This window comes from Stigmatopora argus, chromosome 5, assembly GCF_051989625.1.
Source record: "Stigmatopora argus isolate UIUO_Sarg chromosome 5, RoL_Sarg_1.0, whole genome shotgun sequence".
Taxonomy (NCBI): Eukaryota; Metazoa; Chordata; class Actinopteri; order Syngnathiformes; family Syngnathidae; genus Stigmatopora; species Stigmatopora argus.
The window spans coordinates 2,673,950-2,700,000 of NC_135391.1; the positions used below are offsets into that span (position 1 = coordinate 2,673,950).

A 26,051-nucleotide genomic window follows, 5' to 3' on the forward strand; every position below is an offset into this window, starting at 1 on the left:
TATTCACCAAAGAGGAACTACCCAGGGGGGCCGACGCCTGTCTGTTTGAACTATTGTGTGAGGGTTGCAAGATATCAGGAGGGTGACTGTAAAGATGTTATCTCGAAGGGGCATATGGTCATGATCAAAGAACCTTTTGTAACAGGGAGAGAACTATCTCTCCTTTGATCAGCTTGAAACTTCCTGTAACTTGGACACTCCCAAAACACAATAAGAGACTAGGCGGAGGAAGATTTTCTTCAGAGTGTTTCGAAGGGCTGAGACGCGGACGGTCCTGAGAACCTCTCATTTTTTTAAATAAAGTTAACTCAAATTCTCTGTGCTTTCCTTCTTCACAGGTTGGTGAAACAAATAAATGTTGTTTGAACCTAACACGTGTTAAACATGCAGAGGATTTGAAGCACAGAGGTCAAGAAGGCAAATTGTTGGGTAGCCGCTACGTTTTACGCGGGTTTTGGTGCTCATTTTGTATCGAGTCCTTTAGCAAAAACGGCAAGCGAAAACCCGCTAACGTAGCCGTGGATCGTCGCGCGTCCTGACTGGCGAAAAACGAGTTTGGTGAGAACAAAATGACTAAAGCGACGGGGGAAAAATGGTGGTGCTAACTAGAAAAATAAAAAAACGTGCTATTTTCATGGTTTTTGTAAGGGTGGCAAATACCTTAGAGTGCGTGGGACAATACTACAGATGTTTGATTGTCTGGAGATGGAGGAAGTTGGAGAGGAATCGCTTTTTTGCGTGGAAAAGATGCGGGACAGCCTTTTATGGTGGTTCATACGCGGGGTGAATGGGAAGCACAAAGATCCTTAAGAAAAGAACATAAAAATGACAAAACAAAAAACAGCAGGACCCTTTTTTTAGTGTTTTGGTTCCGAGGGCAAAAAGGACACAGGATTGGAGGACAATGTCTGTCTGTCATGACAGAAACAACCCCTATTTTTCCCCCTTTTCGTCCTCTCGGTCCACTTTGTTCGGGTGATGCGTTACCGTTTGGTTGAGTTGCTCCTCCTATTTTGTTTTGCCCGTTTAAAACAAACAAACAAAAAAAATCGGTTTGCGAATGCTCGCCTTGCTCGCTTGCAGGAATCGGAACGTTCCAGTCCTTCCTTGGCGCCCGGTTTTGCGCATCGGGAAACCACCTGGAAGTCGTATCCGGGTGTCCGTCTTGGTTTTCAGGGGGTCGGGAAGAGAGACGATCAGGATTCCTCGGGAGGTTCCCCTTCCTTGTCGACAGGTTTTGGCAGCTTTGTCAAGATGGCGTCCGCCTCCTCGTACATCTAAAATAAACGAGAAGGAAGGATGTCACAGTCACCTATAGAGCCAGCCATTGGTGATGTGTTGGAATTTTTTGGTACAAAATCTTGTAGTGGAGGAGAATATTTTGTAAACTACCGTATTTTCACGACTATAAGGCACACATAAGTCTTAAATTTTCTCCAAAATAGACAGGGCGCCTTATAATCCAGTGCGCCTTATATATGGACTAATACTGAAATGGTTATCACGATAAAATAAAATAAATCAGTCGATAGGGGACACCATCCTCTACAGCTCTCACAACTACGGCAAGCAGCCCCCGACTCTACTATTTTCCTCGTAGAAAAAGTACTGCGCAGTGACTGCTGGGATATATAGTTATTTTGTCAATACACCCAATGGATTGTGGCCTGTATACATCGACATCAACACAGCTTTACGAAGCATGGAAGGCAGCGTTGGAATAGTTACACTAGCGCGCTACTATTTGCGAATGGATTGTGGCCGTCTGGACGAACGTATAAAACTCATTTGGACAATTGTTCAATTCGGACAGAGAAAATGAGGACTTTGATGGATTTGTGGGTGATGATGACGTGAGTACATTGTAAAATGGCTAAATAAAGTACAACCGAACTCGGTTTTGCTTCCATTGCCTTTTTAAAAAACGTGTTTTTAGCGTGTGTCCGTATGTTTAAGCTGGTGTATGTTTTGCCATGCCTGGCTGCGTCTATAAAAACGGTGCATCCTTTGTGTGTGTCAAATACAGAAATAGCACTCGTTACTGACACAGCGGCTAAAAATACGATGCGCCGTATAGTCGTGAAAATACGGTAATATATAGATAGATAAATATCCAATTCACTTAAATGGCTGTGGATGCTCTTTCAGTGCCAACGTCAGTAAGTAAATCAGCTTTTTGATAAAAAAACAAACTGGTACAGAGATGGAGTTAGCATGAATATGGCCTGTTTGTTTGGGCACCCCTAAGCTAGGTAGAGCTAGAAAAAACGTACTGGCATGAACTGCACATCCTGGAAGAGCTCCTGTATGAAGCGCCTGGAGGTCAATCGGAACATACAGTGGGCCAAGAGATGAGACACCTCCGAGTACAGGCAGATGTCGTCAAACGCGTATGGAAACTTCTCCTTTATCCTGCAGAAGAAGAAAGAGGAGGCTAGCATCCACGGATCCGATGGGAAGGCAAATTAGCGTTAGCTCGGTGGGGGAAGGAAGATAAGAATTACGTAAGAAGTCCAGTTTCGTGGCCTTTGGTTCCTACGGACGAGCTGAGGTTGATGATGAGACGAAGGACCTCCTTTCGTAGCAGCACTCGAGGGGCGGGGCCATCCTCTGATAGGGGCTTGCCACCTTCGTTCGGTGCAGAGAACAGCTGGGGTCAAAATAGGCTCCCGATAATGATATCGAGATCTGACAAAGCTTGCTCGTACCTATGACAATGTCAGTTGGCGTCGGCGTGCCGCAGATGGAGCCTTGGGAAACGGCGGCGTCGCTGCAGCCAGACACGCCGGAGAACTTGGACTGAGGCATCACCTCCAAACGGTGGCCGCTTTGGCCTCCCCAGGATGGGAAGTCCACATAGTCTGGAAGAACAAAATCACGCAAATCCAATTGAAAAATGTCCAAAAATTGTAGTATAGATGTATATTAAATTTCCTGATTTTCCCCCTTTTAAATAAATAATTGCAATTTTTTTAATAACTTTTTCTGTGTTTTTAGTTCAAAAATCATTTTGTAAAATCTAAAAAAATATATAAAAAAGCTAAAATAAACACTGTTTTAGATCTATAAAAACTGAATATTCAGGGATTTTAATCCAGTTCTTTTAATCCATTTATTTAAAAAAAATCTAAATATTATATCTAAAATGGTCCGGCCCACGTGAAATCAAGTTGACGTTAAAGCGGCCCGCGAACCGACCCGAGTCTGACACCCCTGCAATAAGAGAAGCCGCAATAATGGAGGGATTACTGTAGTTCCCCTTTGTTTCCATCTCAAATGTCATCTGCAATCACCTGTCCGGGACCGTGCGTTGTTGATGGGTGGCTGCGCGGGGTAGCCCAGGACAATGGCCCCTACACAGTAGAGGCAGTTCTCCTCGGTATGATCCTGCAGTCCCGTCTCGTCCGAGTCGAACGCGTGGTTGGGGCAGTCGCCCCTGTTCGCAATCAGCTCGGAAATACTGAATTGCTGCTTCAGCGCCGGCAAGGCGGGACGATCGCCTGCGGAGACGCACAAATCGGCACAATTTCGGGTTGGCGTCTCGTTCTATTCGCCGTCGCTTACCATTTTCGTCGCCGAAGAGAAAGCGTTTCCTCTCCTCCGACGGAGGGCTAATCCTCTGCTGGAAATACGCCGTGTCTCGAATATGGAACACGTCGTGGATGTCCAGGGGCAGCGCCAGGCCGATGTAGTCGTCGCTACACCCGTAGGTGGCGCTGGAGACCATGGAGCGCACGGAGGAACAACGCTGCAAGGTGCTCTGGTTGATGGGGCTGAGGAGCTCCTCCTTGTCCAGGGAGGCGAAGCTCAGGGCCTTCAAGAACCTAGGGAGGCCAAGAGGAGAGGTACGTGAGAGGATCCGGGGGGAGAGGCTGGGAGGGGGCAAGGGGCAAATGGGGAGTAGCAGCAAACAACATGGTGGATAAAAGCAAAGAGAGAGACAGAGAGAGAGAGAGATTTGGTGAGGAGATTCAGAAGGATTTTGGACTAACGGGCTACTACAACCCGTTCTAGTAGTGTTGAGTCACAAACAACGCTTGTCACTGAAAGGGTTAAAAATCTGTGGTTGGTCACAGCAAAAAGGGGCTTTCTAGTTAGAGTTACTAGGCAAAGTTTGAAAGAATTGGTTGGATCAATGGACAAGTTTGCGGAAATATGATCAGTGGTTTCACATCAGATTGTGGGATTTCAATTACCGTAATTTCCGCACTACAAGTCGCACCCTTTTTTTAATAACAGTTTTGCTTAACTAATCTTAACTTATTTTTCACTCTGTCCAGCGACACCCTGTTATGTTATTTTTTTCAGGCTTTAGTATCATGAAAACTGTTATGTTAACCGATGACCTTTTGTTATTTGAACATATTATCTTCAAGTCTAAAACACAGGTATCAAAGTGGCGGCCCGGGGGCCAAATCTGGCCCACCGCATCATTTTGTGCGGCCCGAGAAAGTAAATCATGAGTGCCGAATTTCTGTTTTAGGATCAAATTAAAGTGAAGAGTATAGATGTATATTAAATTTCCTGATTTCCCCCCTTTTAAATCAATAATTGTAATTTTTTAATCCATTTTTTCTGTGTTCTTAGCTCAGAAATCGTTTTGTAAAATCTAAAAATATATTTTAAAAAAAAAGCTAAAATAAACATAGTTTTAGATCTATAAAAAACTTCAGGGCTTTTAATCCATTTATTAAAAAAAATCTAAATATTATATCTAAAATAGTCCGGCCCACATAAAATCGAGTTGACGTTAATGCGGCCCGCGAACCAACCCGAGTCTGACACCCTTGGTCTAAAATAACAAAAATATCCCTCCCAGAAAAGCGACACCAGCGCGCCATTTTTCCCTTCTGTATTTTGTAATCATTGGCTGGGGCGATTTACACTCCGGTGCAACTTATAGTCCGAAAAATACGGTAATACTAACAACCAATCACAAGGGACTTGCTGGCTCAAAGCACTGGTACGGCCTCTTTGGGCAAAGTGGCAACACGGGGGAAGTAAAAATCAGAACCACACAAGAATCTAACTAACTAACGAGAAGACAAGGACCACCCACCGCGGCACCAAAGTTCGGGAGAGTCGGCGGTACGGACTTATGAAGCTGGAATCTGGACAGGTACTTCTCCTGTCTGATATCCTGACAAAAACAGCAAAAAATGTCCACCCAACAAGAACAAACCTGTATGAGTTGATGAAGACAGAAACCTAGCTGCCTCAAAGATATACTATGTCAGGCAGCGCAGTGGAGAAGTGGTTAGCGCATCGGCCTCGCAGTTCTGGGGTCGAAGGTTCGATCTCAGGTCAGTGGAGTTTGCATGTTCGCCCCCGGCTTGCATGGATTTTTCTCCGGGTACTCCGGTTTCCCCCCAAAAACATGTTAAGCTAGCTTGACGAATACTATAAATTGCCCCCATTGGTTTTCCGTCTACATGTGTGCTGTGATTGGCTGGCCACTGATTCAGGGTGTCCTTAGCTGGGATAGGCTCCAGCACCCACAGCGAGCCTTGTGAGGATAAGTGGTTCAGAAAATGAATGAATACTGTATAAGAGCGTTAGAACACATTACTACATTGTTTCTAATCATGTGACCAATGTTCACGTATTGGCAATTTGGCAGCAGCATAGAAACTGTCACAATTTCGATATTGCAGTGTCTGCCGTTATGTAAAAAATATTATTTAGTCACCTATTGTTACTTTTGCGCTATTTTTAAGTGCTACCTGTAAACCCATGTTGTTAAAAATATTGCATTGCAATAATTTAGCTTTTTCCCCCCGCCCCAAAAATTAAAAATCCAGTTTTAGTACCCTAAAATTACGGGGCTTAAAGCTATATCTGTACTAGTTCACTCTTAAAAACTCACTAACTGTAGTGACTCTGCTCCATCGCGCTCAGGTGGACTATTAAAAAACGCTAAGTTACCTGCGAGGGGTGAGTCGAGAGTCCAGGCTTCCGGTCTTCATGGTGATGGTGTCCGTGAAGAGCACGTCTTTAGCGGGCGAAGCCAGCGCTTCGCTGTGCGACAACGACGGGTGTATCCTTTGTTGCTGCAGCCGCTTGAGGGTGGCGTAACCCAACGCGTCTCTCGGGCTGGTGTACATGAAACTGCAGTCGGCCAGACTCTTGATGGTGGTCACCGAGGGCGATTTGAGCGATTGAGCCCGGCGGGGGAGCGTGTGCGAGGAGCCGGGCGGTACCAAAGAAACGGTAGAGGACTTGCACGAAGACATGTGGTTGGTCTGCGCCTGAGGACTGAGGGGGGACAGCGTTTTGACGGTCTTGGCCGAGACCACCGTGTTGAGGCTGACGCAGTCGGAAGAGTCGGGTTCCGGTTCCGAATGCTCAGGGTTTCCCACCGTTTCCCTGGAAGGGCTGGAGCTCATGGAGCTGATGCCGCTGGTGGTGGTGTCCGTGTTAAAGCTCTGGCTGCGACTTTTGAACTGGTGACCTCCCGCATTTCCCGTGTTGCCCCCGCTAGCGGAGGTGGCGCCGTCCCCTCCCGCCAGACGCTCTCGGCTGCTCTGTTCCCGTTCTCGACATGGATGCTCCGCCTGGCCCCCGAGAGCGCTGAGCGCCAGACCCGAGCCCCCTCCCGCCTTGGCCGACTTGCCGTCGACGAGATGTTCCTCGGACCCCCCCCTGGTCCCGACGAACGACGTCTCCAGGCTGACGGTGGGGCTCTTCGGCATTCCTCTGCCGTTGACGAACACCTCCCCCTGGCTGGAGCCGTACGCGGCGGGTTCCGTCACGGTCCGGTTGCGCCTCATTTTAAACTCGGTGGGGGTGCGGGACCCCGTGGAGGTCTTGGGGTCGCTCGTGGAGCGCAATTTCTTGCTGGGGAGGGACAGCGAGTTGAGGAAACGTGCGCGGACAAAGCGCGTGGAGGCCAAGATGGTGAAGGGGCTTCGATCCTTGACCGGTTTGGAGTGTATGTAGAACGGGGATTCGTCCGATTGGTCCAGAACGTCACATTTGTCATCATCCAGGATGTACATGTCTAAAAGCAGAAGGGAAGACATTAATATTTGCATGGAAGAAACAAGGGATGTGGGCATGCGTGGGCCTCACGCACTTGGTTGAGACTCGCTCTCGCTGTTGTGACGGGAACTGGTGGATTCCGAGTTGAGACTGAGCGTGCTCGGCACGGACGATAGTTCGGAGGTCAAGTGGGGTTCGACTTCATCTGGAGTGACTGGCCACAGCGTCCTGCGACTGTGTCTGACGGCATCCCAGCCGTACTGCTTCAACATCTCGCAACCCTGCCTCGTCTTGGAGATCACGCCCAGCACGTAAACGCATGTACTGTGGATAGAAGCAAATTGTTAGGCTAAATACTACACATGGGAATCCGGGAGGTTGAGTTCACATCCAATGCAAATTTAGCAATATTTATACAAGTGTGTTACTGTTTGAAGAAAATGAATATATATATACAGGTTAAAAAAAAGAAGGAATTCCGATCAACTTTAAATAACTAAGCATTTGATTTCTGGTCAAATAAGGATACATGTACCGTATTTTCTCGCATATAAGCCGCCTCCGCGTGTAAGCAGCACTCTTAAAATTGCCTTAAAATCGTTGAATTTTACCATTTCTATCGTATATAAGAAGCCCCCTGATACTCAATTTCCCCCTCCATATTCAAATGTGTTACTTTCAAGGGAAAATCTTTATTATCTCTATTCTATTTCTGAGATACTGTATGAATCGTGAGCAATGGCAGGCACAAGTGAGTTTTTTCACATTTTATGCAAGATACGTTTTATTTTTTTTTCTGGAATTTCATTCATAGACGTCAAAATAAATATCTTCACGTGTTTTATCTGTTTATCTTTTCTCTATTTTCAAATAACTGACCGTATCTGCCGCATTGTCTTGCGTTATGGTGTTTGTCACCTTGCAGTTTAGTGCATGGCAAGTCTTATTTGTGCACATATAAGCCGTAGCCTCGATTCAGTCATTATTTTTTTGAGCGACAAATGTACATGCGAGAAAATACGGTAAGTTTAGCAAGGATAATGCTTGGATGAATGCAATTTACTGACCGCTGTATAGTACAATATATAAAAAAGGTCTCACCCTCGTACAGACAACACCTCACAGTGCTGAGCTAACGCAAGCATGTCAGGGATGACGTTCTCCTCATGGAGGAGATTTAAGCCCCAGTTGGAAGAACCGATGTTGCCCTGAATGGGAATGAAACGACAATCCAAGTTATTCGTCATCGTGGATAAAACATGTGCCAAATGTCATGTTTTCTTTTCCAAGTGCAACACAATGGATGGAAACATCAAAGTAGGCCAAGTGTAGTCAGATGTTGGGATCTGTAAACTGATGCAATATGAACAAGCAATTGCAAAGCGACTTTGTCATCTTATCTTACGTCAGAAACGCTTTGCGGTTTACATTCAGAACTTTCAGCATTCGGATCAATAAACTTGTAAGAAGGAAAGTTTGGGAATCAATTCTAGAGACGTCAACTGATATCAAGTGGTCCTGACCAGAGCCCAAAGGGCGGACTTCAGCTGTTTGATGCCCTCCCAGGTGTCCAGCATCGGGGAGCGAACAGTGTAGCTGAGGTCAGGAACGATGCTCTGGAAACATTCAAACAAACGAAAACATGTTAAACAATAATCTAGACATATTTTCTCCATACGCATTTAGTAGGTAAAACTAATACATTACCTGTGTTTCCAATAGATGGCAGCCTGTTTTATCGTGGACTAGCTGACCATACAAGTGCACAGGGAGATAGACATTTGGTCTTTGTAACCTAGAAATAAGCGACATCTATATTAGAAAGAGGAAGTTTGGGCTAATTGTAAGTTTTTAATATGGTTGTCAAATTTGCTTAACCTTTGGTTGCTGCGTCTGACGTAGTTATCGCCATCGACGGGTTTGCGATAGGTTGTTAGTGCTTCGTTGAGTTGCTCCTCGATCAGGTCGACGTATTTTAAGTTGTATTCCTGGACGAGAAAACAGTTGCAATTAAACAATAAATTCTCATTTTCAAATTGGGAAAAGAAATGAATGCATGAGGTTCCTTTTTTTGTACCTTTTGCCATTTATCGAGCTGTTTGCTGACATAACCCCTCTCATTGAGATATGAAAACCCCTTCGGTATGGACAAGAACCTACAGAAGAGATAGAATCCAGAAATGTAGACATAAAAGTAGAAAAAATATGTATAAGGTCACTTACCTGAGGAGCAGCAGGAGGCCTTTGTCTCCCAGGTGGGACAAAGCTGGTTTAAGCTGGATGAGCGCATGAAGGTTGGCCTATAAAAAGGTACCAAAATATCAAGCTCAGAAGGTGGCCTCTTAAAATAGGATGAGGAAAATGGGCTAAGTCAAAAATATCAACAAAACATTTTTTAAAATCATAATAAAACAGTTTTTCTTTTTCCATATTGCCCACCCCTATAGTCAAGCATTAAAAAGTGTCCCCCCATGATCACCTTGTCCTCGCAGGCTTCGTCCAGGACGTCAAGGGCCTCCATGGACACGACTTTGCTGTGGTCGTGCAACTGCGTGACCAGCAGTTCCATACCCCAGCTGCTAAAAAACTCCACACCGGCTCGCAGAAGCACTCGTAGATGCTTAGTTGCGTAAAGTCTGCACGTCTGCTCACAAAATGCATTGTGGGAGAAAATAAGAACAAGACAATGCTACTAACAAAGAATGTTTTTTTTAGTTCTGAGCATGACAATGTAAAGTGGTATGGTTTTAAAATTCATAAATAGAGAAGTTTTAATCTTTAGCAAAATTTTCACGGCCCAGAACAAAATGGCTGAGTTGACTTTTTTGCGACAGATTTCAGCCAATCGAATGTTTTCTCAGAGCTAAAATCTTCCTCGACAACCAATCAGCATCATATGACTACAAGAACAGTTTATATTTATATAATACAGAATATTTTTTTAGATTCACGTTGAAATAATATGAGAATTAAGTCAAACATTGGAATGTTACAGGATTAAAATCGTATTATTATGACATTAAAGGCATTTATCTTTGTTTTTGTGAGGTTTTACGGGCTGAGAACTTTGACGATGGATCAAGACAAAACGAGTTATGGCTCAATATTAGGAAATCTAAGTAACATTAAGAGAAAAAAACATTGCACGCCAAAAATAAACATATGAACTCAGAACGCAGTCTATTTTGGTGTCCATGTTGTTTTCCTTACATCAGTAGCAGCAGTAAGTATCTTGGAGAGGATCACTCTTGCTAGACCATCCCTGCTGTAGTCCAGTGTGGCTACAGCGAGCTTCAGCACAGCATCCTGGTTCTTCACGGAGCACAGATTCAGCAGGCTGCAAAACCCCACGTCACAAAAAAAATGTGAATGTGCGTGGAGAGCAAAAATGGGCTAGAATGTGTATTATTTCTGTCCACTCACCACTGAAACAGGCCACATTTCTCCAAAAGTTTGACTCCCTGAGGATGTGAAGAGAGCGTCCCCAAGAAGAGAAAGTAGTGTTGGCTAAGCGTGGTGAGCAGGCCGTTACTTTGCAGGCAGCGCTCAGGCTTCAGGCCCGAGGAGGAGGACAGCCACAAAACCATGTCCCGAACCAGGTCCTCCAAGTAGCCCTGGCCGTCCTGGAAAGTATCGGTAGCGGCGAGTTGAATGAGAAGCACAGAATCAAAAATAAGGTATTTCTATCTTCTTCCTACCTCATCCGAATCCATGAGGAACTCCACAAACTGACAGCCAACGACAGTAAGTTGTCTTGCTTTAACGTGATCCAAAGCGAGCCCTGCGTACAATTTACTGCTGGGCTTGTAAAAGTACAGCAGCCTTCGCACAAACCTGCATGGCGGGGAAACAAAAGTGCAATAGTCAGACGCACAATGACATGCTATAATGCTTAATGTGTTTTAGCAGTGACGGGCCGTCAGGGCCTTCAATGCCTTCCCTGCTGGCCTAAAAAATATCTGAATCATAGATTCTATTTTGTCCATGAATACTTATTAAATAATTCCAAATTGTCTGTTAGCTTCTTTTCATTGCTTTCCCCCCTGGTTGCACTGCTTCCAGATGTGTGTTTTCATATTGAAGCATTTAACCAATCACATTTCAGCCATTATTTGCTGCCAGGGTCAGAAATCTGCCTCAAGGCCTTCACAATCAGTTCTGAAGGCTCCGCTGCATTAAACAAGCGTCGATAAGACTGTTGCTTTAACCAATCAGATTTCGAGTTGGCAACACCACAATGCCTTGTCGCAGGCGTAGGGATACGTCATCGCTTTCACCAACTATGATTGGCTAGCGATTAGCCAGAGCTACCAAACTGTATGTGTAGCGAGCTGCACAAGCAAATATATTGTTGTGTTGATTTAAAGCCATTTTCAAGACGGACTATGCCAGAAATGGGAAAAGGAAGTGGATTTTACCCCATTTTTGTGCATTGATTTATTGATTATTTTTTATGTGTCGCTGCAGTAGAGGTTTTATAGCCATAAAATAGTTTTTGAGGGTTGGATTGATTCGTTGAAGGCGCTAGGAGAAAATGCACGGACCGCCACTGTGTTTCAGAGTTTGGCAATTGCTCTTACTTGTGCAGTTGTTCATCTTTGTTGTTCCTGAGATTAACATTTGGCCACTAGAATGGAAAAAAAAAGGTGATTTCAAAGACCAAAAAAATGCAAGTTGAAAGATAGTGCTTGATCCTGACCTTAAGTATGGTGGCAATTAGCAACCAGTTCCACTCTAGGTTTTGCTTATGGTTGAGAATGTGACTGTCTCTCAAATTCATCATCAACGCTTCCTCTGTGTCCTGAACACGAACCAATAAAAAGGATTTTTAATGATGCTTTCTATAAAAGGCAGCCGTGTATTATAAAAATCAATGAAAAAAAAGTGACCTTAATGACATAAATGTCCCTTTGGACCCGTGAGTGCGACTCTCTGCGGCTATGCGAGGACACGGACTTGCGAACGATGTGGTCCAAATAGAGGCTGTGTGGTTTACAACCTTTCTTCTTCCTCTCGTGGAAACGCTTCAGGTTGTTGACAGCCGCGCTCGCCCGACTGAAGGAAAATTGAATTCGGTAATGCCTGACAAGGAGTCACTGGTCGTGGAGTGAACGAAATTATGATTGCACTCACAGTCTTTTCTCCTGTGGGATGTCAAAGGAGGCGGCCATGTTGATGAGGGTGGGGAGGCAGTGCAGGTGGTGACTGTGGGTGTGTGGAAGGATGGTGTTTGCCTAAACATGGGAGATGCGGGTAGAGAGGGGGAGTGCTCGATTAGCCAAGATATTTAGGAATACTGATTAAAGAAAGGATTTGCTTATATGACAAAGCAGCTTTGATTGCTTTTAGAATCTTACCATATGTAAAAGCTCGCCTAGGATGATAGTGGCTCTGATAGCTAGTTGATCATCATTGCTTGTCACCACTTCTACAAGACCCTGTTGGGTGATTCAATAAAACATAGTTAATAGCGTTATATAAATACAGTAATCCCTCGATTATCGTGGTTGATGTAGAGCAGACATGGCCACGACAAACGAAAGACCGCGAAGTAGGGTCACCCCAATTAAAAAAATAAATAAAATATATTTTTTTAACTTCAGTGTGGAGTTCTAGTAGCAAGCAGAGGAAAGGGGAGTGGCTTCCGCTTGCGAGTTTCAGTGTGGATTTTCACATTTTTATGAACTTAATTATTATTATTTTTTTTTAAATGAAATACAAAAAAAATGTTTTCTTCAAAGCCGAGTTCTAGTGGCGAGCGGAGGAAAGGGGAGTGGCTTATGCTTGCGAGTTTCAGCGTGGATTTTCACATTTATATTAACTTAAAAAATAAAATAAAAATAAATGAAAATACAAAAAAAAACATTCTTCAAAGCTGAGCTCTAGTTGCAAGCGGAGGAAAGGGGAGTGGCTTATGCTTGCGAGTTTTAGCGTGGATTTCACATTTTTTTAAATTAATTAACAAAAAAAATTCCCCCAGAAAAAAAACTCGATGTGGTAAGGCCGCGATAGTTGAAGCCGTGATATTCGAGGGATTACTTTATGTTATTCCATCTTTTTCAGGGAGGGGCAGTCCAAAATGGAACACATGCAAGACACTCACCTCCAGCAACCCACTGGCGATGAAGGCAGAGAGCACAAATGCTAAATAGTTATCCATTAAGTCAGGTCTGGTCCACAAAAAGAGAGGGGGAAAAATGCTCCGTGAGTAAAAAGCAGAACTCGAGTGTAGTTCAAAGATGTTCTCATTTCAAGCCTCACCGTGAACGCGCCCTATGGGGAAGAATAACTTTGGCCTCGGCGGCAACGAACCCATCAGAGAGTCTCCATGAGTCCTGGAACCTAGCTGGGTCTGACAGGGAAGAATCCATTGTACTTGATGACAAAAATATGGATGTATTTACTTAAAATCTCAAAGCGAGATAAACATTTTTTTTTATTTACCAACACTTAAAAGAGCTTCGGTGAAGTCTTGGGTTACGATGGGCACAGGGAGTCGGAATATCTCATATAACACCTCCAACAAGCCTTTCTGCAAAGAAAAAAATAGACATAAATAATCAAATGATGAATAAAAAAGATTGACTTGGGCTGTCACCAGCAAATAATTGTCTTTTTTTGGCTATTTTGCGGACAATGTTTGCAACTCACCCTAACTTCCATATTTGGTATGCTGAGTAAACCAATTAAAGACTGGATTCCAGAATTTCCAGCCCTGCATAGGTTGATAATCCCTTGAAGGGAGAAATTTTGAACAAAAACAACAGGCTTAATTAAATAAGGCAAAGTATAGTCAATTTGAATACGATTGGATATCTTACCAGACCAAGAGCGGAATGCTGCCACTATCGCCATTCTACTGGATAAGAAACGTGCTTCTTTGTCCTCTCTGCAATAATGAAAACACGCCCATTAAAAACCAAACACTGTGTTCCCAAGAATAAAACAACATTCTATAATTTACCAGAAAGAGCTCAAAAGAATGCAGTAATCCCTCGAATATCGCGGTTAATGTAGACCACAGGTGTGAAAGTGGCGGCCCGGGGGCCAAATCTGGCCCGCCGCATCATTTTGTGTGGCCCGGGAAAGTAAATCATGAGTGCCGAGTTTCTGTTTTACGATCAAATTAAAATTAAGATTAAAGATGTATATTATATTTACTGATTTTCCCCCTTTTAAATCAATAATTAAAATTATTTTAATCAATTTTTTTCTGTGTTTTTAGTTCAAAATATGAACATATTTTTATTTTTCTAATACAAAAGCCCATTCTCAAATGTCATAATTGAGCCTGACTGTCATATTTACCAAATTCACTCCTCGCTAGGCGCATGCTTACTCACTTGATTTGACCTTCAGCTGTGTCTGCATTATGACGGTAGTGAAAATCCGTGAAAGGCGCGAGGATTTGCTGGAGGGCGGAACACAAGAGAAACAAAACATCTGTAAAGAATCATGCAAACTTGCTTCAACTTGACCAACATGATGAATGTTTCCTTGTTCTCAGGCCTTCTTGTTACTTGAAAGTTTCTATCCATCCTGCGGCAGTCTAATTAACACTTGACTGATGTCACATGGCGCCCATGCGGATAGTGTGACTGATGATAGGACACTCTGGTCACAATTTTACACATGAGGCTGCTAACTAATAAAAGCAACGTGGGTAAGGGAGAGCACAGATTTAGCTACTAATACTGGAACTCAATATACAGGCTAATACGATTACTTTGAAGGAAAGATTCCACCTCACGCAGCTACAACACGATTGGCTTAAGACATGGTAGTGGGTAAAGAGAATGTTCAGATTTTGTGAGCCTTTTTCCTATTGACAAAAATAAAGCGCAATGTGATGTCATTTTCTAATACTTCTCAAATAGATTCCTTTTTTCAATAGTTAATCCTTGCAAAGAAACCTATTTACTCACGTTTTGTTTTTAGCTAACGCGTCGACACTGCTTGAAAAACAACTACCGTATTTTCTCGCATATAAGCTGTATTTGTCGCTCCGAATAATGATGACTGAATCGAGGGTACGGCTTTTATGCGCACAAGTTTGACTTGATATGCACGAAAATGCAAGGTGACAAAGACGAAACGCCATAACGCAAGACAAAGCGGCCGATACGGTTATTTATTTCAAAATAGAGAAAAGATAAACAATTTATTTTGATGTTTATGAATGAAATTCAAGAAAAAAACGGCTTATACGTAGAGGTGGCTAGCAAGCGAGAAAATACGGTACATGTAATAATTAGAATGCACGTGTCTTTGCAAAGGAAGTGCGCGTGCTACTTCACTTTCAAAATAATGGAATGTTTTCACACCGTGCAAAACGCAAAACTTACCTAGAATGCGGCTTTGCATTTTGAAATTAATCGTCATGGTAAGTTAAAAAGTCGAGCCAGAAATGCTAACATTTAATTTTTTTCATGTAAATTGCTAAAATAAAACAAAATTGTGTTGTTTTGATATAAAATAGGTATTTAGTAGTTTGGTATGAACTAGCATAGTAAACTATGGAAGATTCGTAGTATTCGGTTGTACGTTTTGCGAGTTGTGGGCGTACCTCTAATTCTACGTCAATGCGCACGTACTGACGGGTACGTGGGTGGTTGAGAAGATGGAGGATGGTGGTGATTAGCGCTTCATTGATGCGGCTCAGCTGACAGTCAATCACATTCTTCAAAATAGTGCTGAGACCTCCCCGTTTCGCGACCACCTCAGGGTTTTTCAGGGCTGAGGGGAAAAAAAAACAGGTTCAATATGTTTTGTCTGGCAACCACTGTCAGTACTAGCGAAAATATTGCTTTAAACCCCAAAAAGAAGAAAGAGGTTCACACCTAGCTCACAGACAATGGCAATGGCTGCCCGGACCATTCGGTCCCGCTCTTGTAGTCCGTCGGTCCCCACGGCGATAAGGGAGTTTGCGACCGAGATGGGGAAAAGCATTGCATTGACAGTGATGATCTAAAAAAAGGACAAGTGAAGGTGAATCAAATTTATTTTACTTCAAAAACTACTTTTCAAATCTTAATAATATTAGAGATAAAATGCCAGACTAAAAAGTGCTGACACATTTTCACAATAAAACTGTATTTCTTCATATATGAACTCTAAAATATCAGGTTCAAAGCGGCCTATGTACGGAGAATTATATTAAGGAGTAAATACATTGGTTGTATAATTTTGATAATGAATGACAAGTTTTCATATGTCCTTTTAAATATATTTAGATGGAAATCATTTGGCTGTCACTTAATGGGTTTCCTGGTTTTCACCACAGCCAATTCTGTTCACCCATTGACAACAATGGATGTCCAATTCTTTTAAACTGGGAGGACCGCTTGCGAAAATTCATCTTTCACTGCCATTGACTGACGGGGGTGGACGTCCAATCCATTCCAGACAAACTGGTTTGAGCGTTGTTTCCCATCAGTGGCGGCCAATGAGGTCGTGTCTCTCTTCTAAAAGAATTGACACGCACTTGGAATACTTTTATCGTGAACCCGAGCTTATCGACTTATCTTAGTAGTCATTTTCTAAGCACAGAGCCTCTCTCTGTGTTTTTGTGTGCAAGTGTGTACGTGTGAAGGTTTACAGTAAAGGACTGAATGAGCTATAAATAGCCTCGACTGCAGAGTTGCGCGGACCGACACGCACGAACATTGCCGCGAACCCAATGATCTTTGTGATGGTAATATGGCGGAGCAATTTAGAGCGATTTAAAAAAAAGTCACGTTCCTCCGGCGACATGACTGCGTGCTTCCAAAAAAAAAAGTGAGTCTACCTTTCGGACTAGTCTCAGGCCTTGAGTCCTTTCTCCTTCGTTGCTCTGCTGGATGTCAATGCACCTAAATGGATATGATATTTTTTACCACGAGTGCATTACACAATCATGGGGGAACAGTGCCATTTTAAGGAGGGATGGGAATATTGAAATACAGATTTGGAGTGGTTTTACCTTGCTATCAAATAATCCACTTGAAGTTTGAGGACTTTCTGCAGCACAATGGTGTCACGAATGAGGTAGCGGAGTGCCCGCAACCCAGCAGCACGCACTTCCTTAGCCTCATTAAGTAAAGCTAGTCGCAGACTAGGGGATTAAAAAAAAGCATGGATGAGTCCAAAATAGGAAAGGAGAAAGAAAAAAAAATTGCATGAACAGATTAGTATAAGGGATGTTTGTGATCCGATCACGTGATTGGATATCGGGGACGATCGCGGCATTTTCGAGGGAATGGAATCAGGTAAAAAAAAAGATTTAAGATGTACAGTAATACATCGATTATTAATAATAATAAAAAATAAATAAACATTTCCACAGAAAAAAACTCAATGTAGTGAGGTTGCGAAAATTGAAGCGTGAAATGGTGAGGTATTACTGTATTAGTTTACATATTTAAGTATTTTGTGATATTTTTTTGTCATTGTGATCACCTTTTTATAATACAGTAATCCCTCGAATATCGCGGTTAATGTAGTCCAGACATGGCCGCGATAATTGAAATTTGACTGTCTTTTGATTGGAAAAAAATATATATAATCAAAGAAACATCACTTACCAAATAATGATTTCTTCGTATGTAAACCCAAAGATTTCCTCATGATGCCCAACGCTGCATAGCAGCTACAACACAGAAATGTTTCATTACATAAGCTTCAGTCAAAGTAACAATTCACTTCTTAAATGAAGTGTAACAAGCGGTAATAATTCAATTAAATCCTATAGATACCCAAATTATGACGTGCATAATTTTAACAATATTACCTTGACAAAGTTGTTCAGGTGGCCGAGTTTTCGCATGTTACTGACTCCATGTGGTTTGGCCACATTTTGAAGGATTTCCCTGAAGTTTTCTGGTGGCTCTGGACAGGAAAGAAAGATTATTATAGCCAATATTAAGAAGAATCATATCACTTGGGGAAGTATAAATGAAACGTGGCAGGAAGGAAGTCAGTTTATCTGGTCAAACGTGTACAGTAAATAACTAGTCTAGACTGTGGAAAGGTAAACTCAAGAGAGGAAGTGGTTTTTGTTTACGGTTCAGTGAATTGTTTGGTTACTGTATAGGTACAAAAAACAAATAATACAATTGACTATAAGATAAATGTCCTTGCTATGCTGCTTATCTTTTTCAGAATCAGAAAAGGAGTGTTTATTTTTAATTTTTTAGGCTGACTTGGTCAGGTCACATGAACAGTCAATTGCAAGATTGACTACTCTCACGACCCAAACCCAATTGAGTAAATAAAATTGATAATTTTTGTGGATTAAAGAAAATCCTAATTAAAAAATATGTATACCGTATTTTCACGACTATAAGGCGCACCCTCAATGAATGATACATTTGAATTTTTTTTCCATATATAAAGCACACTGGATTATAAGGCGCCCAGTCTATTTTGGAGAAAATTTAAGACTTTTAAGTGCGCCTTATAGTCGTGAAAATACTATATATTCCTTTTTTTTCAATCAGCCCCACCCTAAAATACATACCCTTTCTTTACCCTATTTTTTTGAACCTATTTATTCCTTGTAAATGTTCAATACACTGGATACATTGTATCATATCATTTTATTTCTTGATAAAATCCCATTTTCAAATTCCTAAAAGCGTGGATGGTTGTTTGTCTCCTCGTGCCCTGCAATTGGCTGGCCACCCATTCAGTGTCTCCCCCCGCCTCTGGCCCCAAGTCAGCTGGGATAGGCTCCAGCACCCCCCGCGACCCTAGTGAGGATAAAGCGATTCAGAAAATGAAATGAGAGCCAATTTATACATTTAATTTATAGTGTGATTTACGGCCAAACGCTACAAAAGGAGTGGCCAGTACTCATTTTGTTATGAACTAAACCAATGCCATCAATACAGATTCCAGTCATTGTGTTAGAAACACAACCAAGATTTATCAAAACATTAAATTGTAGACTATTTTCGCTCATTTGGATTTTCCAATACGATAGATAATACGTTGTGAGGATCCAGCGAGAGTATGCAGTGGTGATGGGAGTCCAAATAAACAGGCAGCGCATCTTATTAGCGCATACTAGAACATCCCTGCACAGCATGTGCGGTTTGAAAGCTACTCAAGTGGCGATCTTAAAATCCAGATTTCACATGGTAGCCAAATGCGTGACAGCAACATTTGAATCTGTTTAGCCTAATAACAAGCTATCCTACTCCCTCCATAATCAAAACAACAGTGTCGTCAAGGGTGGTTAGCTGTGGCAGCTAGCTACTGCTAACTCAGCTAGTTAGTTAGCTCGTGGACGTCTATTATTAAGATGCGGCTTGAAATGTCTTTTTCCTCCAAACAGGAGTGAAAAAAATGAATTACAATAGCAAGGGAATGCAAAGTGTCCTCTATTAGTCTGCGTCTTTCGTGTTTTGTATTGAGAAATGAAAATATCCATCCATATTGAACAATAATCGCTTTCAATTTGATGTGAACAAGCCTTTGCTTTACCTCTGGTCAGATCCAGCGGTACGTTCTCTTCCCCGCTGTCATTCCGACCTGTCAAAAAGACGCATAGGAAATACTGAGAACGGAGACGTCCAGATCGTCATCTATCTTAAAAAGTCTACAATTGCAATAGATCATCCCAAAAATCCGCCATCGGGTCGGGTTTTTCGTGGTTACCTCGCATCCGAAGACTCCGGATAGGACGGCCGCGGAAGCTGGCCGCCATGTTTCCAGGAACATCCACAACACCGGAAACTTCGTGGTTTATCGCGAGAAAAGAAACAACGGGGGTAGTCGTCACGACAGGATACCCCAACCGATTTGAGATCAGATCTTCAGTCTAAATGCCATTTGAAACAATGAAAACACTGTATATGGAGCTGACCTAGTACCAGTTAGAAGCTACAACAGCAGCCTGAGCGAGAAATTCAGTTGGTAAAACTAGGTTACACTAACTTTTGAAATATAATTAATTAATCTAAAATAACTGTGTAACAGAGCAGTGTTTCTGTTAATAAACAAACTGACAATCAACCATTAAAGAAGCATTTATTATTTTTAGTATCCTCATAATTCGGAGTTAATGGCAACTGTTTTATGTTAAAGCATATGATTTCCATAAATAGTGTAGATGGATAGCTGAGAGATACTGTAATACAGGTGTCAAAGTGGCGGCCCGGGGGCCAAATCTGGCCCGCCACATCATTTTGTGTGGCCCGGGAAAGTAAATCATGAGTGCCGACTTTCTGTTTTAGGATCAAATTAAAATGAAGAGTATAGATGTATATTAAATTTCCTGATTTTCCCCCTTTTAAATCAATAATTGTAATTTTTTATCATTTTTTTCCTGTTTTAGTTCAAAAATCATTTTGTAAAATCTAAAAATATATTTAAAAAAGCTCAAATAAACATTGTTCTAGATCTATAAAAAACTGAATATTTAGGGCTTTTTATCCAGTTCTTTTAATCAATTTATTAAAAAAAAAATCTAAATATTATAGCTAAAACGGTCCGGCCCACGTGAAATCAAGTTGACGTTAAAGCGGCCCGCGAACCAACCCGAGTCTGACATTCCTGCTGTAATACATAACATTGTTGCAAAGAGTGGCAAGTAAACATAGAACATTGTATATAAAGTGCTTTATTTTGTCATATATTAAAAAACAAACTTTCAATTCCTTGCTATCAAAATGTCATCCTCCTTCAGGTGTTCCTAGCTGCTGTTAAAAACATATCAATATCCTGTATTTCTTTGGAAGTCCTCTGACGAACTTCTGAAATGCGGGATTCCATCACAGTCGCATTCTCCCTGTCAACGTTTAAAAAACAATCATCTAGTGCACATGTGTCAAACTGATTCAGGAAAAGGCCAAGAGGGTGCAGATTTTCCTCCTAATTAAAACAGAGCAGACAATTAGGTCTGCTGGAACAAGCGGCACCTGACTGCAATCAACTGATTACAGTTGGAAGAGAAAAGACTGGTGAAAATGTTTCGTCTTGGTGGCTTAGAATGAAAAAAAAAAAAAATCACCCGCTTGACCCTTTCTATGATCTAGTGCACATGTGTCAAATTGGCGGCCCGGGGGCCAAATCTGGCCCGCCGCATCATTTTGTGTGGCCCGGGAAAGTAAATCATGAGTGCCGACTTTCTGTTTTAGGATCAAATTAAAATGAAGAGTATAGATGTATATTAAAATTGCTGATTTCCCCCTTTGAAATCAATAATTGTAATTTTTTAATCCATTTTTTTCTGTGTTTTTAGTTCAAAAATCATTTTGTAAAATCTAAAAATATATAAAAAAGCTAAAATAAACATTGTTTTAGATCTATAAAAAAACTGAAGATTCAGGGCTTTTAATCCAGTTGTTTTAATCCATTTATTAAAAAAAAAAAAATCTAAATATTATATCTAAAATGGTCCGGCCCACGTTAAATCAAGTTGACGTTAAAGCGGCCCGCGAACCGACCCGAGTCTGACACCCTTGATCTAGTGCATTTACGAAATACATACATAAAAATAAATTGACTCACCGACTTTTTATTGTCTTATCATTATTATGCAGACTAAAAGATGAAGGATTGGTCAGGTTTCCATTGATCATTGTTGGTTGGAATACATTGTGCTTTAAACAAAGAAAAACGGTTACAGACCATGCACTTAGAAAAATGATATATTATAAATATTATATATAAAAAATTAATCACCTGTATCAAGCAGCTGGGTGTAGCCATGATCCTCATATTTTTAGCCTCTTGGTATCTGCCGAGAAGACTTTTCAAAACAGTTTTGCTGGAGTTAGAGACATGTTTACTCAAATGTCAACAGATTAATCAGACTATTATTGTTGCTTACCTGCTTGCCCAACTCACAATAGAAGAAATGGAGTACAACTGCCCAGGTATGTCAGGTGGGAGACCGTTAACGTGATAAGTTACTTCTTTAACCTGCACAACGAAACATAAATGACATCTCATGTAAGTGAACAACGGATATTTGAAATGGTTAAACATCAGGAAGGCTTACATTTGTTTGCCCTAATTGGTACTCAGGCTTATAATGAGTAAAGTACATGTTGAGGACTCCGTTAGATCTGATGACAGAGCCATCCCCAGGAGAAACTTCTATGAGTGGGACATCTTTCTCCAATATCCTGCATATCAGACATTATATATGTAACTTTTTGCATTCAATGTCCTCTGCTCAATTTATTCTCAAATCCAATCCACATTTTGAGTCGCTGTTTCAGACAATGTGATGTCATTTATATGGATGATAAACACTGAAAACTAACACTGACAAATGAAAATTCTGCACTGACTTTTGCAGCCAGCATTAATCAACCAAAATCACCCGTAACCACAAAACCTTAGCAATTAGCAGTTTTACAGTGTTTATTATTATTGTTATTATTTTTTTACCCACCTATACGTCACCCCTTGGCACCACATGACTTTTACCAGGTCGTTTAGAAAGTTTTGACTTGGTTGTTTTGGGGTGATTGGATCGGGATACTTCCAGCTTTACAGAAAAATAAAATGCCACACAAATGAATAAAAGCCAGTGCTCTATGTTATGGCTTAGAGCAGGGGTCGGGAACCTTTTTGACGAAGAGAGCCACAAACAATTCATATTTTCAAATGTTATTGCTTGTGAGCCATACTACCAATTTAAAAGTCAAAATACATACATGTAAACGAGTGCCTTTTCAATTTTTTTTTTGTAATTTCACCACTTTTAAAGTGGAAAAAACTGAATATTTTTTAAAAGATTCTTATGCTGTTGCTAATCAATGAGAGGGTGCATTCCAGAAGAGTCTAATGCAAAAAAATGAAGATTAAAGCAAAAAAAATGAAGATTAAAGCAGTTCTAAATGTAATATCTCAGTTCGGTCAACAGCGATTTCCATATTTTAGCTCACAGGTTAGCAAAGAGCCAGATGCACCCATCAAAAGAGCCACATGTGGCTCCCGAGCCATAGGTTCCCTACCCCTGGCTTAGAGTATTAAAACAAATCAAGTGAGCTTTGCAATGAACCTGTGAAGGTGAGGTGATGGACAAATTAGAGGTAAAGCTTGAGGGAGGCGAAACCTTCTTGCTTCAATACCCAAGTCTGTTGTATTCGGCATTTGGTCAGTCTTTGAATTTCTGGTTTTCTCTTTTTGACAATCACTAGGAATGGACGCACGAGCTGTCCAATGATGGCGAGCCAGGGAGAGAGGGTAGCACCAAGGCGGTGCAACTGTATGGCAGGAGAAGTGCTGGACTACTGTGATAGATTGGTACTTCTCCTCTGGCTGAAAAGACAAAATCTAGTAAAATAACCTATAGCAGTAGTGTAGAAAATCTTGGAAAGGGTAATATGCCTCACCTTAGCCTCATTAGTAATCGTTTGAAGGGACAATTTTTTGGCATTTTGGATGTCATCAATGGGACTCTGTTGTTTGTTTTGGCTGCATTCGATGCCTATTTTCAAATGTTGTGGTTGCTGATGGACAATTTGGCTAAATCGACACTCATAGTCTACGAAAAACTCTTCACCCGAGGGTGATAGCGTCAAAACATTGCGTTTGTCCTCTGATTTGATGATGGTCTCATTTTCAGGTCCAATTTCAGCCTCACAGGAGGACAAGCTTGGCCACTCCACTTCCATGTTGATACTTTGCAAAGGCTGTGAGGGGAAAATGTGTTGGCATTGGATTCTTGTAATATCTGAGATTAGAGTGAAACAATTGTTACTGTACCTGTTTGCGACAATGAATGAAAAGTTCTTTTGGAAGATACGGCTGACTGGCATACTTGTTTCTGAATGCTAGTGCACTAAGGATGAACTCCTGTTTTGAGAAGATTGAAGCAGATTTGATGAATACATTTAAAAGATACTTTTCTGATGTTGCAAAATAGAATTACAGCCTTATTTATTGAAAATCCATTCCACCCAGTGCAAAACTCCCATCATATTACCTCCTCGATGCCTTTATATGGCGCAAAAAAGTGAAAATGTGTGCATTTTTTGACTTTTCATGGAGGAGAAAAAATATATATTTATATTATATATAATGTACCGTACTTTATAAGCGCTGATCGTGAACCGTGTTCGTTGTCGAACTCTCGTTGGAATTTGATGTGCATGTCCACTGGCGACTGAGCCTTTCACCAACATAAACTCGCTGCCACACGGCGAAAGTTGTAACTGTGTCCCGTTTCCATAGCGAATATCCACAGACTCATCCTCATACATGATCATCATCGTTCTAGAAAAGGAGACTTCGGCTTCCATTTTTAACACGATCTAAAAGCAAAAGACACCTGAATTGAATTTATCTGGATGAACAGCAAACTTGGAGAAAGTAAAAAATAATGTCCTGCATGACGTCATCACAAATGGACGCATTTACCGGCGGACTTGACACGTTCTTAAATGTTTTTTTTTTACCTTGAAATGAAAAAAAAAGATTCCATACACTACCCCTCTAACGCAAAAACCTCGGCAAGCAATGAGCCATATGTATTTTATATGTCTGGCCCATTGATTGCAAAAAAGAAAAAACGCATTAATTCATCAACATTTTTTATTAAAAGAAAACTAATAATACAAAGGGCATCGAGTAAAAAATAAGCAAAAAAACATCCAAACACTTGAATATTACGAGTCCTGCAGGCATTTCAACCCGCCAGTAGGTGGCGACCAAATAACCATCTTGGTGGGTGTGCGTCTACGTCACGAAACCGAAGAAGAATCCCGTACACTCCCGTCCGTCGGAGCGTTCACACCGAGGCGCAAAAAGGCAGTCCAGCGGCTTAGGCAGACGTCCACATTGCAATGAATACGCTGTCAACCTGTCCATTTTCCGTAGACACACTTGAGCTGCAATGAAGGTGCCTTTTCACATCATCTTAATTTCATTCTCCGCTTCGTTTCCTGCTTAAATGTTTGCTAGCCTCCAGCTACCATTAGCAGCGTAACCAGAGCTTCTCGTTTCGGCGGTATCATTATCCCAAATGGTTTCAGCTGTACGATTGTAGTGTTGGTTAATGGTTACAGTATTACATGTTGTTGCTAATGACACTGAAATGTGTTTTTGTTGCCTGCGGAAACCTATTTTGGGCTGCTAATTTGTCTATTGATAAGGTGGTTTTCTGCTTTCCCTATCAATATGTTCCTCAGATGTTTTTTTTTTTTTTATCTAGCATGTTTTTGTCTGGGCGGTCCGGTGGTTGAGTGGTTAGCGTGTTGGCCTCACAGTGTGGGACCTGGGTTCAAATCCAGCTAAAGTGGTTAAGAAAATGAGATGAGATGAGCTGTTTTTGTGATAGAACAATGAGTGAGGAGAGAAAAATCCAGGTTCTAATGGTGCTTCTTTTATAATTTCAGGCAGGTGCTTCATCCGTGTGGGCTTCATGCTGTGGTCTGCTGAATGAGGTGATGGGTACTGGAGCCGTCAGAGGTCAGCAGCCAGGGTTCGGGGCAGGTGCTGGGCCCTTCAGGTTCCCCACGAGTGCGGGATACTCCACATACCCGCCCGCAAGCTCAGGGAGTCCAAGCCTTGTGTGCAAGTCCTGTGGACTGGCCTTCTCGGTCTTCAGGAGGAAGGTATGTGATCACTGGGTACATCTCATCAATGTGATAAATTGAGCTAGTGTAAATATAAATGCATAGTATAAAATGTAATGCATATTTCTTAAATAAGAAGTAATACAATGTGTTAAATTGCGTTCTCTAAATTGTGATTTTCTTGACTTTTATATTGTTACTGTGTTTTCAGTTTTTTCTGCAGTTTGTTTCACTAGTATAAATATTAAGTTGTTTTTTGCAATATATCCTATGATTATTTTGTTTGTAGCTCTTAACTGCTACAGACTATTGACAGTTATCGGCATCAAATTTATTTAATTGTAAAGGCTAGCGTGGAATGCTCATGTCTCTTTGATTTAAACGTTTATTTTGTTCATCAGAATCTATTATGCTTAAAAAATTTATTTAGCCAAATATGTCGAAATCCATTTTGTTTACACCCGAAATAAGACAGATTTGTTTTAATTAGAAGCACAGCGATCCCTAAGACAGATGCTGAAACAAGCTCCTCCCCCAACATGGTATGACAGAGGG

At 41.5% G+C, this 26,051-nt stretch overlaps 3 protein-coding genes across 5 annotated transcripts in view; 1 reads left to right on the forward strand and 2 right to left on the reverse strand.

Annotated features, from left to right (window-relative positions):
- Nucleotides 1–379: 379 nt before the first annotated feature.
- LOC144074323 (rapamycin-insensitive companion of mTOR-like) lies at nucleotides 380–19,689 on the reverse strand. Of its 3 annotated transcripts, XM_077600697.1 has the most exons (38): nucleotides 19,621–19,689; nucleotides 19,447–19,494; nucleotides 17,750–17,847; nucleotides 17,544–17,608; nucleotides 16,943–17,074; nucleotides 16,769–16,832; nucleotides 15,822–15,948; nucleotides 15,548–15,717; nucleotides 14,325–14,392; nucleotides 13,803–13,870; nucleotides 13,633–13,715; nucleotides 13,426–13,513; nucleotides 13,243–13,333; nucleotides 13,085–13,151; nucleotides 12,339–12,419; nucleotides 12,115–12,215; nucleotides 11,871–12,036; nucleotides 11,681–11,782; nucleotides 11,562–11,608; nucleotides 10,680–10,815; nucleotides 10,405–10,604; nucleotides 10,192–10,318; nucleotides 9,461–9,625; nucleotides 9,205–9,281; nucleotides 9,059–9,137; nucleotides 8,860–8,969; nucleotides 8,689–8,776; nucleotides 8,505–8,597; nucleotides 8,083–8,189; nucleotides 7,076–7,305; nucleotides 5,926–7,000; nucleotides 5,060–5,140; nucleotides 3,565–3,872; nucleotides 3,294–3,500; nucleotides 2,709–2,861; nucleotides 2,505–2,628; nucleotides 2,274–2,412; nucleotides 380–1,277 (listed from the first exon to the last, which is right to left on the reverse strand). In XM_077600697.1, exons 1-38 carry the CDS (start codon nucleotides 19,667–19,669, stop codon nucleotides 1,197–1,199), a joined length of 5,295 nt encoding a protein of 1,764 aa, XP_077456823.1. In that variant the 5' UTR covers nucleotides 19,670–19,689; the 3' UTR covers nucleotides 380–1,196. The 3 variants fall into 3 exon arrangements, with proteins under 3 accessions (XP_077456823.1, XP_077456825.1, XP_077456824.1); XM_077600699.1 differs by lacking the exon at nucleotides 5,060–5,140 and having other exon boundaries at nucleotides 3,565–3,824; XM_077600698.1 differs by lacking the exon at nucleotides 5,060–5,140.
- An 877-nt stretch (nucleotides 19,690–20,566) lies between these two features.
- Nucleotides 20,567–24,291, reverse strand: c5h5orf34 (chromosome 5 C5orf34 homolog). Its single transcript, XM_077600675.1, has 10 exons — nucleotides 24,012–24,291; nucleotides 23,686–23,775; nucleotides 23,313–23,612; nucleotides 22,972–23,238; nucleotides 22,367–22,464; nucleotides 21,968–22,094; nucleotides 21,797–21,888; nucleotides 21,649–21,715; nucleotides 21,475–21,566; nucleotides 20,567–20,752 (listed from the first exon to the last, which is right to left on the reverse strand). Exons 1-10 carry the CDS (start codon nucleotides 24,219–24,221, stop codon nucleotides 20,647–20,649), a joined length of 1,449 nt encoding a protein of 482 aa, XP_077456801.1. The 5' UTR covers nucleotides 24,222–24,291; the 3' UTR covers nucleotides 20,567–20,646.
- A 372-nt stretch (nucleotides 24,292–24,663) lies between these two features.
- rnf34a (ring finger protein 34a) overlaps nucleotides 24,664–26,051 on the forward strand; it is a 6,947-nt gene continuing 5,559 nt past the window's right edge. Inside the window, exons 1-2 of the mRNA XM_077600487.1 lie at nucleotides 24,664–24,820; nucleotides 25,317–25,535. Of these exons, the coding sequence (XP_077456613.1) occupies nucleotides 24,815–24,820; nucleotides 25,317–25,535 (225 nt within the window). The 5' untranslated portion in view covers nucleotides 24,664–24,814. The remainder of the gene's footprint in view (nucleotides 24,821–25,316; nucleotides 25,536–26,051) is intronic.